The sequence below is a fragment of the Podarcis vaucheri genome (genome assembly GCF_965113315.1).
Source record: "Podarcis vaucheri genome assembly, chromosome: 6".
In the NCBI taxonomy this organism is placed as follows: Eukaryota; Metazoa; Chordata; class Lepidosauria; order Squamata; family Lacertidae; genus Podarcis; species Podarcis vaucheri.
Window position 1 is genome coordinate 103,696,188 of NC_138764.1, and position 12,140 is coordinate 103,708,327.

A 12,140-nucleotide genomic window follows, 5' to 3' on the forward strand; every position below is an offset into this window, starting at 1 on the left:
ATCAGCAAGTGATCGGGGAGGGAGATAAGGGATGCTAGCAATAAAGGAGGCTGCCTGGGAGGGGGGAGGTAAAGGCAGCAAACTTGCACGGAGAGGAGACAGGAAGACTAAAGCAATAAGGAGAGAAATTAGAAGAAAAGGAGGAGCAAAAAACTGCTCCAGCTAAGGAAAAGACACAAAGGCAAACAAGGGGGAAGGGAGTGTTGAAAGGAAGCAGCTGATCGGTGGGATCGGGAGAGAGATAAGGGATGCTAGTGGAGGCTGCCTGAGAAGGAGGAGGTTAAAGCCCATGGATCCTCAGGATTTTTACATTGGGTCACCCCAAATTCACCATCAAATCACATAGCATGTCCATGGCTACAGCCTGCACCAAAAAAATCACGCATCCACTGTTTCCTGGGGTTGCAATGGTGCAAAAATGTGGTTACAAAGCACAGATCCACATGGATCCTCAGGATTTTTGCATTGGGTCCCCAAATTCACCATCAGATCACACAGCATGTCCATGGCTACAGCCTGCACCCAAAAAATCATACATCCACTGTTTCGTTCAGAATATTTTTTCTTGTTTTCCTCCTCTAAGAACTATGTGTGTCTTATTGTCAGGTGCATCTTATGAAGCGAAAAATACGGTAGCCTAAGGCAGCCTTCCCCAGCCTGATGCAATTGGGAAGAGTGCGCCTCTGCTCTGAGTACTGCTTGAGGGCTTCCTATCGACATTTGGCTGGCCACTTTGAGAACAAAATGTTGGACTCGATGAGGCTTTGCCTTGACACCAGGGCTCTCGTGTTCTTATGAGCATCTCACAACAGAAGCACTCCACGCTGCAACCATTTGCCCTAAGTCCCACTTGCTGTTTAGCTTGTCTTGCCCACCAACCTATCCCAATCAATCCTCGTCTGCAGAAAATGCCCATCGGTTAGCTTGGTTTGCATCACTGAAATCAACTACAGTGGTACCTTGGTTTTTCGAACGGCTTGGCTCCCGAACAAATCAGCTCCTGAACGCTGCAAATCCAGAAGTAAGTGTTCTTATTTGCGAACGTTTTTTGGAAGCCGAACATCCGACACGGCTTCTGTGACTGAGTGCAGGAAACTCCTGCAGCCAATCGGAAGCTGTGCTTTGGTTTTCAAATGGTTCCAGGAGTTGAACGGAACGGATTAAGTTTGACAACCAAGGTACCACTATATGTGTTTCACCACAGGCCGGTCCAGCTCTGAGGTACCTGGGGCCCCCTCTCCTATTCCCATTTTCCAAGAAGCAAAAGGAGTTTTCAGCCTACACTGCAGAATTCTTATCTTAAGAGAGAAAACCCACCTCCTTCCCTATATATGGGCTTTCTCTCACCACCCTCCGCTGCAAACACACAGAAGTGAGAGGCAGGAATGGAATAGATGCTCCTCGCCCCCTCCTGCTGAAGAATAAGGGACAGTGTATGAGAAGGGAGGAAACAGAAACATCTGTATTGGTTGTCAAAGCATACAAAATACAAAATGAGAAAGGCAGCTTTTGTCAGCTGAAACGAAACAACTCGAGAGATGTCAGCCTCGGAAAATGCAAATATTCAGTCAAACTCCGAAGTATAAAGCACAGCTTGACGCTCGTTACTCTTCCAGCCCACACGGTGTAACATGCAAGTTACAAGAATACCTGAATACAAATTACACCAATTGTGAGGCTTTTAGTAGGATGGGATAACAGCAGCTTTTGATTTCCTGGCACCAAAAAGCCACCGCCTTTCGGAAGGAGGAGGGAGCAACCCAGAATATAATGGGAACGAAGCTGCAGGGGCAGAGAGGGAACAAGCTGTACACAGCAGCCCACTCCTGAAGTGCGTTTCTGGCCCTGGGTTGCAGACGAGAAATCAGCTGCTTTTCAGCAAAAGGCAACAGCGCAACTGCTTCTGTTTCCCCAGGTCTTTGCTGAGGAAGATCAGAGAAGCATTGCATGTAGCAGTGCTGAATCTGGCAAGAATCTGGGCATAGCTGTGGCTGTAATAAAAAGAGATCACATCTGTGCAGCTCTTTAGAGGTTTCAAACCATGTCATGTACACTGTGACCCTTACAACAACTTTGTACGGTGGGCCAGTATAGTATCCAAGCGCCCAACTTATTTAAAGGACTATGTTGTTGGACATGTAACACTGTCGATCTAATGGAAGTCTGTGAAATGTAACCAATATGTTTTTGTGCCTAATTGATCCATTACGTGTAGTGCTGTATATTAAGGAAACCATTACGATTGTAACTAACACCTTATCTCAGTGGGGAGGGGTGTTATGTCCTGAAGTTCTCACCCTGGGCCAGCAGGGGGATACGGTAGATAGTTTTCACTCAGGTCCGCATATGCAAATAAGGAATTGAAGGTGAAGTTCAGTGATTGGATAGTTACAGAAAGTTGTTACTGTTGCTTTGTAGTTGAACGCTATATAAGCAGGCTGGCTGAACCCTTCAGCCCAGTTCTGTTCTGGCCTGTGAATAAACAAGAGCTGTGTGAAGAATCGCTGTGTCGTCTGATATCTTCACCCAGAACTTAACAAAATGTCTAGAGAAGGGTGGCTTGTCTAACAGCATGTGTGTGTGTGTTGACTGAAGGACTCTTTGAATCCAATACGTTACAGCAACTACCTATGTTGTGACAGAGAATCCAAATGCTGCAGTAAGCTTTGCAACATTTTGGTGTTCTCTGTCTTCGATCTTCCTGGCGGTAGGCTTCCAGTGGGGGGAAATCTCAGGCCCACCTTAATAAGTCACAACCTTTGACCCTCTGATCCCAGTCACATAGCAATGAGAGGCACGAAGGGGAATGTCATTTGCACTGGAAGAATAAAGCTTCTGCAACTGAGACATGGTCAGCCGCAGCTTCTTAGTCACACACAACTCCCCCTGGGGAAAAAACACCCCAGTTAATTGTTATTATTTTTAAAAAGGAATCTTATTTCTGAAATGTCAACCTGGCTCCACGGCGTGATTCACAAGGCACCTATTGTTGCTCTGGCTCTGTGCAATAAACAGGCAAATCACTAATGACTCGCAGTCTAGTTAAAAACACAGATAAAAGCCATCAGTGTGCATGGCAACCACATTAGCACATACCGAAATAGACCAGACCACAAGATTCCGTTGCTAAATGGCTTGAAGGATGTCAGCATCCATAGCCTCACAAACAGGCAGGTGTCGTGTCGTCAGAAGGCTGGGAACAGGTTCTGGTGTGCACCAGAGCCTTGTTTCCCCCACCGGAGGGAGGCAATTCCCCTAACCAGGAAAGTGGAAACTACGAGGCTATTTTGTAGGGGAGGTTGGAAGCTAAGGATCGGTCTGGGCCAGGGAGGTCTCATCAGCATGTTCAGTGCTGTGCTTGCCTTGACCTGGAGCGCTTGGGAACATAATGCTAATAGCCTGTCAGAAGAACGTCATGGTAGGTCCCAGTCAGGACCTGGAGAAAGGTCAACTCGTGCCCGGCCAGCTGGGTGAGTCACATCTTACTTCCCTCTGGACACAGATCCTTCTAGCTCAGAATTATCTACTCTGACTCTCCAATCAGCTCCTCAGCCCTCCTAACCTGAGATCTGTTAACTCAAGACATTGAAGGTGGAACCTGAGACCTTCAATATTCACGGCATGTTCTCTACCGCTAAGATCATGCCCTCTGCCTCTCTAAACTGAGCTAAATAAGCATCCTTCTTGCCATGGGTAGGTATCAAACAGATGCCACCATACAGAGAAATGCATAGAGGTCCCAGTTCAGCTTGCAAAGAAGATAGCTTTGTGTTCCGGAGATTGCAGAAGACCAAAATACCTGTGAAAATGACTGGGGTTGAGAGAGACCCATAATGATATTGTGCGCAGCTGCCCGGGGTCAACCTCCGGGCAGCTGAGTTCCAGTTCTCTAAAATGTCCTGAAATTGAATATGCATTTGGCCTAGTTTCCTTACTCATATGTGAGGAGCTTACATAAATCGTATAAGTGCAGAAGACGAGTCACTGAATCATAGCACAATCCATTCTCTTTCCAAGGCAAGAGATATTTGTTACATAAATGTACATTAAAAGTCCCTGTGTTTGTAGAACCACCAGCTTGTTCCTGCTCCCCTGAGAAAGAAGTTCATTCCAGTTTTTAAAGCGAAGTCTCTGCTTGTTCCATCCTCAGGGATTTGTCCCTGGGCGAGAGATGGTTGTAAAAACGTTGAGCTCCGTGGAGTTAATTTCTTTGGCATCTTGCGGAAGCGCCCGAGATGTCTTCACTGCTGCTCCTGGATGAAAAAAAGGAAGACGCCAGAGACCTGTCCTTTGTAGTGTTGCAACCAGAGGCAAGAAGCATCCGCAACTTTCCTGCAAGGAGTCATGAATTCCCTCCAGAGACTAACTTGCCTCTGATTCTGGGCGTTCTGTCTGACCCTGATGCCTGCTTAGAAAAACAGCAAAGATGAACGTGAAATTGGAGGAGAGGCTCAGCGTCTAAAGGTTGGTGCAGAGTGGGAAATTATGGAATAGGCACGCAGATCTCTCCGAAAGAGGGCAAACAAACTCGTAGAGCACCCTTTGCAGACCTGGTGCCCCAGGAAGCTGTTGGACTACAATTCCCATCAGCCCCAGCAAACATGTGCAGGCACCATTGGGAACGCACTGCAAATTGTGCATAAACAGACGTCTCTCCACCTGCCACTCACCCCACATCACACATGGGGGAAGCAGCTTTGGGATCCAGGATAGGCCTCATCAGGGCTATGGCCAGGAGGCTCCCCAGCCCTGGGTAAAGACTTTTGGGGGTGGGGGGAGGATAGGTGATTTTGGCTGGCTAAGGTCAGTGGAAGGAGATTGGCCTCTCTTCCCTCTCTGTGCATTTTCTTTTGCCTCCTTCAGCCCCAATGAAAGCATATCCAGTATACCTGAAGGAGCGTCTCCACCCCCATCACTCAGCCCAGACACTGAGGTCCAGCACCAAGGGCATTCTGGCGATTCCCTCACTGCGAAAAGCCAAGTTACAGGGAACCAGGCAGAGGGCCTTCTCAGTGGTGGCACCCGCCCTCTGGAACTCCCCCCATAGCGGTCAACTTTCCCCTTTATTTAAGGGAAATTCCCTTATTCCGAATAGGATTCCTCGCAAGAAAAGGGAAAAGTTGACAGCTATGACTCCCTCCCACCAGATGTCAACTACCAGACTTTTAGAAGACATTTGAAGGCAGCCCTGTTTAGGGAAGCTTTTAATGTTTGACGGACTACTGTATTTTAATATTTTGTTGGAAGCTGTCCAGAGTGGCTGGGGAAACCCAGCCAGATGGGCGGGGTATAAATAATAAATCATTGTTATTGTTATATTATTATTTCTCAGGGTTCCCTGGAAAGATGGAATGACTTGACTGCCAAGCCAGTTGACATCTACAGCATGATCTTGTCTTACGTGTGGGTTCGGTTCCAAAGGTACTGCATATACAATGAAATATCCAAACCTTTGAAGCTGCTGCCCCCATGGCTAGCGGTTAATGTGTGGGGAGAGAAAAAAACCATACTCCCAGTGCCTGTGGCTTCTTCTTATTAATATTATTGGGTTTTATAAACAAGAATAATGTTATACAAATAAGTATACCAAGTTTTCTCATGTCATTTGTATATCACAACCATAGCATAATAAATGTGGAAAAAATATCTGCATTTTTCATTACTAGTGGTCAATGTATAAGTTCTTGGTTCATGAATTGGTTTAAACAATTAGGAAAAAGAAGGAGGAGGAGAAAAAGGGGGGAAGAGGGGGAGGAAGGAATGGCGAGTGGGGTGGTTATGCTTCTATTATTCTACTTAGTGTCAGTATTACTTTATGGGTTCTCTTACTATAATTATTAATTAATTAATTTATACATACCCCGCCTATCTGGCTGGGCTTCCCCAGCCACTCTGGGCGGCTTCCAACAAAGTATTAAAATACAGTGGTCTGTTAAACATTAAAAGCTTCCCTAAACAGGGCTGCCTTCAGATGTCTTCTAAAAGTCTGATAGTTGCTTTTCTCTTTGACATCTGGTGGGAGGGCGTTCCACAGGGCGGGTGCCACCACTGAGAAGGCCCTCTGCGTGGTTCCCTATTCACTTGTTGTATTTCCTTGGTGGTGAGAGAGGTTGAGGTGGCCTAGCGTGTGGTTGGTTGTCTTTGGTTGGCTGCAGTGAGAATTGTTTTTGTGTGTGAGCAGGGTGTGAGTATGTATTTTTGAATCAGGTTAGCCAGATTGATTTGTATGCTGTCGGCGGATTCTTGTTGCTGTCTTGTTGGGCTGTGTATGTGATAAAGGGGTAGCCATACCGGGGTGAAGGCGTCTTCTTCTATTTGTCCCCATGTCAGTTTGTTGGTTAGTTTTTCTAATAGGCTGTTTCCCAGACTATTTGGTACCACTGGTCCATGCTTACTCCTGACAGGTCTCTCCAGTGTCTGGCTATGATGTTTCTGGCTGCTGAGAGTAGGTGGATTATGAGCTCTTTGTGGTGTAAATGGGCATTATTGTCTTGGAAGATGTTTGCAGGGGCTGTTCTTGAGACTGACCCAGAAACTCCAGCGGGTGCAGAATGCTACTCCTTACGGGGTCCTTGCCACGGGATCACATTCACCGGTGCTATACCAGCTGCCCTGGCTCCCGGTGGAGTACAGGATCAGGTTTATGGTGCTGGTTTTAACTTTTAAAGCCCTATATGGCCTATGACCCTCATACCTATGGGACAGCCTCTCCTGGTATGTCCCACAGAGGAACTTACGGTCTTCAAACAAAAACATCTTGGAGGTCCCAGGCCACAGAGAGGTTAGGCTGGCCACAACCAGAGCCAGGGCTTTTTCGGCTGTGGCCCCGATCTGGTGGAATGCTCTGTCACAAGAGACTAGGGCCCTGCGGGACTTGACATCTTTCTGCAGGACCTGCAAGACAGAGCTGTTCCACCAGGCCTTTGGCAAGGGCACAGTCTGACTCCCTCCTTTGGCAGTCTTCACAGAACTCTAGCCCAATGGTTGCCATTAATTTGATTTGAATTAATTTTATAATGAAATGATTTTAGAATGTTGTATTATTTTATTGTTGTTAGCCGCCCTGAGTCCGGCTTCGGCTGGGGAGAGCGGGATATAAATAAAAAAATATTATTATTATTATTATTATTATTATTATTATTATTATTTATTACATGTGGTCTAAAATGCCCAACCCAAGCCTTTAGGATAGGGAAGCCTGTGCCTTTAATTAGGGGCGACCCTCCAGCACTTTAAGGTTCTCCAACTCTTCTGCACCACATCGGAGAACTCCATCCTTACCCAGTCGTCTCCATTTCCACTCTGATCTGCTTCCTCCGCTTTTCATCGATGGGGTAGGAGAAGAAGACTGCCATGGAGGACAGCAGCAGGGCAATGGGAACAGGCGCCATTAGAATTTGCAGCGTCAGGATCACCTGGGGGTTATGTGTGCAGTCCGTGGCTCTGTAACCTGCAAAACTGGAAATGATGGCTTTTTTTTAAAAAAAAAAAAAAAGATTATTTCTTTGTTTATATGCCACTTTTTCCTCCAAGGAGCGTGGTTCCCTTCCTCCTCATTTATCCTCACAACAACAACGCTGTTAGGAAGCTTAAACTGGTGACTGGCTCAAGGTCACCCAGTGAGAGCTCCATGGCCGAGTGGGGGATTTGAACCCGGGTCTCCCAGGTTAGAGTCCATCACTCTAACCACTGCACCATGAGGGCTCTTAAGCCAGCCCTGCCTCTGGGTAGGCAAAGTAAGGCCTGGGGGCCGGATCTGGCCCAATCCGGACCGCGGATGGTCGGGGAATCAGCGTGTTTTTACATGAGTAGAATGTGTCCTTTTATTTAAAATGCATCTCTGGGTTATTTGTAAAAGGTAAAGGTAAAGGGACCCCTGACAATTAAGTCCAGTCATGAACGACTCTGGGGTTGCAGCGCACATCTCGCTTTAAAAGCCGAGGGAGCTGGTGTTTGTCCACAGACAGTTTTCCGGGTCATGTGGCCAGCATGACTAAGCCGCTTCTGGCGAACCAGAACAGCGCATGGAAACACCGTTTGCCTTCCCGCCAGAGCGGTACCTATTTATCTACTTGCACTATTGACGTGCTTTCAAACTGCTAGGTTGGCAGGAGCAGGGACCGAGCAACGGGAGCTCACCCCGTCACAGGGATTTGAACTGCCGACCTTCTGATCAGCAAGCCCAAGAGGCTTAGTGGTTTAGATCACAGCGCCACCCGCAGGGCATAGTAATTCGTTCATTCCCCCCCCAAAAAAAAATATAGTCCGGCCCCCCACAAGATCTGAGGGACAGCAGACCGGCCCCCTGCTGAAAAAGTTTGCTGACCCCTGCTCTAGGTCATTCTCCCTTCCTAGGAAGCAAAAGGGATTTTGGGACAGCGTTTGTGGCTTAGGAGGCTTACTGCAGACTCATGGTGGAAATCCCAAGGGAGAGGCCAGCGGCGAGCTTGTTGAAGAAAACGTAGAACGAGTAGAAGAAAGCTTCCAGGTTGAGGCAGGTGGGGTTCTGCAGCTTGAAATCGTCCACAGCATCTGGAAGCATGGACCTGGGGAACAGGAGGAGATCAAGTCAAGCGGTTTGCACCTGCAAGACAGTCACCACAGCATCAAGCAACAATTCACCCATAAGCGAGCAAATCTAAGGTTGCTTCAAGACAACTTCCCTATTAAACATACGGTAAATCTCAATGTTTTAAGGGACCCGGGTGCCGCTGTGGGTTAAACCACTGAGCCTAGGACTTGCTGATCAGAAGGTTGGAGGTTCAAATTCCCGCGACGGGGTGAGCTCCCGTTGCTCAGTCCCTGCTCCTGCCAACCTAGCAGTTCGAAAGCACGTCAAAGTGCAAGTAGATAAATAGGTACCACTCTGGCAGGAAGGTAAATGGCATTTCCATGTGCTGCTCTGGTTCGCCATGCTGGCCACATGACCCGGAAGCTGTCTGTGGACAAACGCCGGCTCCCTTGGCCTATAGAGCGAGATGAGCGCTGCAACCCCAGATTTGGTCACGACTGGACCGAATGGTCAGGGGTCCCTTTACCTTTACCTTTAACGTTTGATATCCAGTGATAAAAGTTTCCCCCATATCCTCTCATTGAGGTTTTTAGTAACAGATGCTGTACACACTTGGAAAACCCAACAAGTGAAAAGATAAAAAACAACAACAGTCTCTTTTCAGCTCTGAAAAACCAGTGCATCCATTAGTTCCTTAAATAATAATTTTGGATTCTTTCTACTTACCATCTATTATTTTCCCACAGTTTCCCCCATTATGCTTTTATAAATGATGTATGGGATTATTTGTGTTGCATGGAATTCTCTAAGTGAAGAGGATGGCAGATCATTAGTTTCTTTAGTACTATGCCCTACTGTGAAATTATTATAGGAAGATTATATACGTCATTATAATAATATTAGCTTTACTGGCTGGAGAAGCTGCGTTTTTTGGTCCCTGCTCCTGCCAACTTAGCAGTTCGAAAGCACGTCAAAGTGCAAGTAGATAAATAGGTACCGCTCCGGCGGGAAGGTAAACGGCGTTTCCGTGCGCTGCTCTGGTTCGCCAGAAGCGGCTTAGTCATGCTGGCCACATGACCCGGAAGCTGTACGCCGGCTCCCTCGGCCAATAAAGCGAGATGAGCGCCGCAACCCCAGAGTCGGCCACGACTGGACCTAACGGTCAGGGGTCCCTTTACCTTTACCTTACTCAATGTTTTTGCACAAAGTCTACAGGGAGGTTGCCTGCAGAGCATTCGTTCCGATTCCTTCACAAGGAATCTGTGTCAAGCAAGTGCGGTTCACTCCATCTTTTTCCTTATCTCAGAAAGTCCACCAGCAAAGTAGCAACTGCCGGTGCAAAAGGGACGAAGCCCAGGGACTCAGATTTCCCAGGCACTCGGGGACTTTACTAAGCTACATTTGCCCTGGACCTCGCAGAGCTGCTGCCAGTCCCAGTGGACAAAATTAGCCCAAAATTGAGATACAAATGTCCCCAAAGGTTCTGACAACCCTCAAGTTGGGGGCACGATTTGCCCTGGGAGCGGTAAGGGTGCTAGAGGAACAAGGTGGGCTCTTAGGGGCTTTGCTGGAGCTAATAATTTGCTTTGACCCACTGGAAGGGCCTTGATCATCTAGAGAGAATAATTGGGTGCACTCTTCCCACCTTGGATGAAATCTACGCTTCCAGGTGCCATAAGAAAGCTGCAGAGATAGCGCAGGATAGTGTGCACCCCGGAAATGATCTCTTTCAGCTTCTGCCTTCTGGAAGGAGGTACAGGGTTATAAAGACTAGGACTAGCTGCCTGAGAAAGAGTTTCTATCCAAATGCGATTTTGGTTTTAAACGCAGTGTAACGTAGTCTCTGTGGGAGTAAAGTAAAGGTAAAGGGACCCCTGACCATTAGGTCCAGTCATGACCGACTCTGGGGTTGCAGCGCTCATCTCGCTTTACTGGCCGAGGGAGCCGGCGTACAGCTTCCGGGTCATGTGGCCAGCAGGACTAAGCCACTTCTGGCAAACCAGAGCAGCGCACGGAAACGCCATTTACCTTCCCACCGGAGCGGTACCTATTTATCTACTTGCACTTTGACGTGCTTTTGAACTGCTAGGTTGGCAGGAGCAGGGACCGAGGAACGGGAGCTCACCCCGTCGCGGGGATTCGAACTGCCAACCTTCTGATCAGCAAGTCCTAGCCTCTGCGGTTTAACCCACAGCGCCACCCATATATTGTATTTAATTAGGGGGTATCAGAGTTTTTAGGGGGTTAACCAAGCTGGGATAGCAGGCTTGTTGGTTTTTGAATGTCCGTTATAGATTTCTTCAATTTCATTGTTCTGCATGGGACAATGACAATAAAGATTATCGTATCGTATCATCGTATCGAAAGACAGATGAGATAGAGGAGCAAGGCCGGCTCATCCATTAGCCTCAGTGAGGCACTCGCCTCAGGTAGAAGGCTGGGGAAAGCTGGGAGGGAAGGCAGATCTGGTCCACAAGGAGCGCGCCACTTGCCACCTTCTGTGCCTGCTGCCACCTCCAGCCTCCCATTTTCTCTCCCACTGCCTTCAGAGTATCGGGACCTCCCTGGGCCACCTCCAGCCACCTTATTTTGTTTTGCCTCAAACGGCAAAATCTCTTGGGCTGGTCATATCAAGGGGCAAGTAGGAATTAGAACAGAAAACTCCAAAGGGAAAAACTTGCTGAAGCAAACACAGCAGCAGACCCTGTTATAAATCTCTCTCATGCTTGGTTTTCTCACACCCATGTGCCTAGCGCTGCATTTTATGAACCAAGTGACTCTGAGAGTTCCCAGAGTGCCGAAATGCTGGAAAGCATAACACGGGGTTTCAGGAAGCTTCCGTCCGGATGCGGTACACCCTCCCCAGACAAGGCCGCTATTGTTCGGGACTTCCCTTCCGCTCACCATGGCAACAAGTAGAGGACGGCGAGGCTGCTTCCTGCCAGGGCGACCATGAAAACGTAGACCAGGAAGTTGTGGGTCACGACCGTGATAACAATGAGAGACGGGATGATCAGCTGCAGCAGACAAGGTGAGCAGGAGGAGGAGGGGAAAGAAAAAGAGGAAAAAGAAGCACCTCGTGGACCGTGATCTACCTACGCTTTCAGAGATGGGATACACCTGAATGCCAGTTGTGGGAAATCGCCAAGTGGGGAGAGGTGCTCTCGCACTCAGGCTTGCGGGATTCCTATGGGGGTCTTGTCGCAGAAGCATGCCAGTCCGTAATCACACAGTTCAAAGATGGGGTGAACTCTTTATTTGCAAAAATTCGACCTCCACACACTTGGTGGGATGTCAGGCCTAATGAACACACAGCTCGTTCCTGCTGGTCTTCCTCCATCAGTTGCCAAGACGGAAAGCTCTCACTTCCTCACAGCCATCTACCGTATTTTTCGCTCTATAGGACGCACTTTTTCCCCTCCAAAAATGAAGGCGAAATGTGTGTGCGTCCTATAGAGCGAACGCAGGCTGTGCGGCTAAGGCCAAAGCCAACACAGGGAGATGGAGCGCTGCGCAGCACTCCGTCTCGCTGTTCTAGCTTGGGGATGGCTGCGCAAAGCCTCCGCAGGGCAGTGGGGTGAAGGCCCCCCGCTGCTCTGCGGAGGCTTCAAAGGCTGCGCTCCGGGGG

At 48.2% G+C, this 12,140-nt stretch overlaps 1 protein-coding gene across 6 annotated transcripts in view; it reads right to left on the bottom strand.

Moving 5' to 3' along the window:
* Nucleotides 1-1,436: 1,436 nt before the first annotated feature.
* The window catches only part of LOC309534075 (sodium-dependent lysophosphatidylcholine symporter 1-B-like), a 46,501-nt gene continuing 35,797 nt past the window's right edge, over nt 1,437-12,140 (bottom strand). For 5 of the 6 annotated variants that reach the window (XM_082226015.1, XM_082226018.1, XM_082226017.1 and 2 more), the window contains exons 11-14: nt 11,417-11,529; nt 8,403-8,546; nt 7,282-7,458; nt 1,437-4,408 (exon numbers count right to left, since the gene is read on the bottom strand). In XM_082226015.1, coding sequence (XP_082082141.1) covers nt 4,363-4,408; nt 7,282-7,458; nt 8,403-8,546; nt 11,417-11,529 — 480 coding nt within the window. In that variant the 3' untranslated portion in view covers nt 1,437-4,362. The remainder of the gene's footprint in view (nt 4,409-7,281; nt 7,459-8,402; nt 8,547-11,416; nt 11,530-12,140) is intronic. The other variant, XM_082226016.1, reaches the window with a different exon arrangement.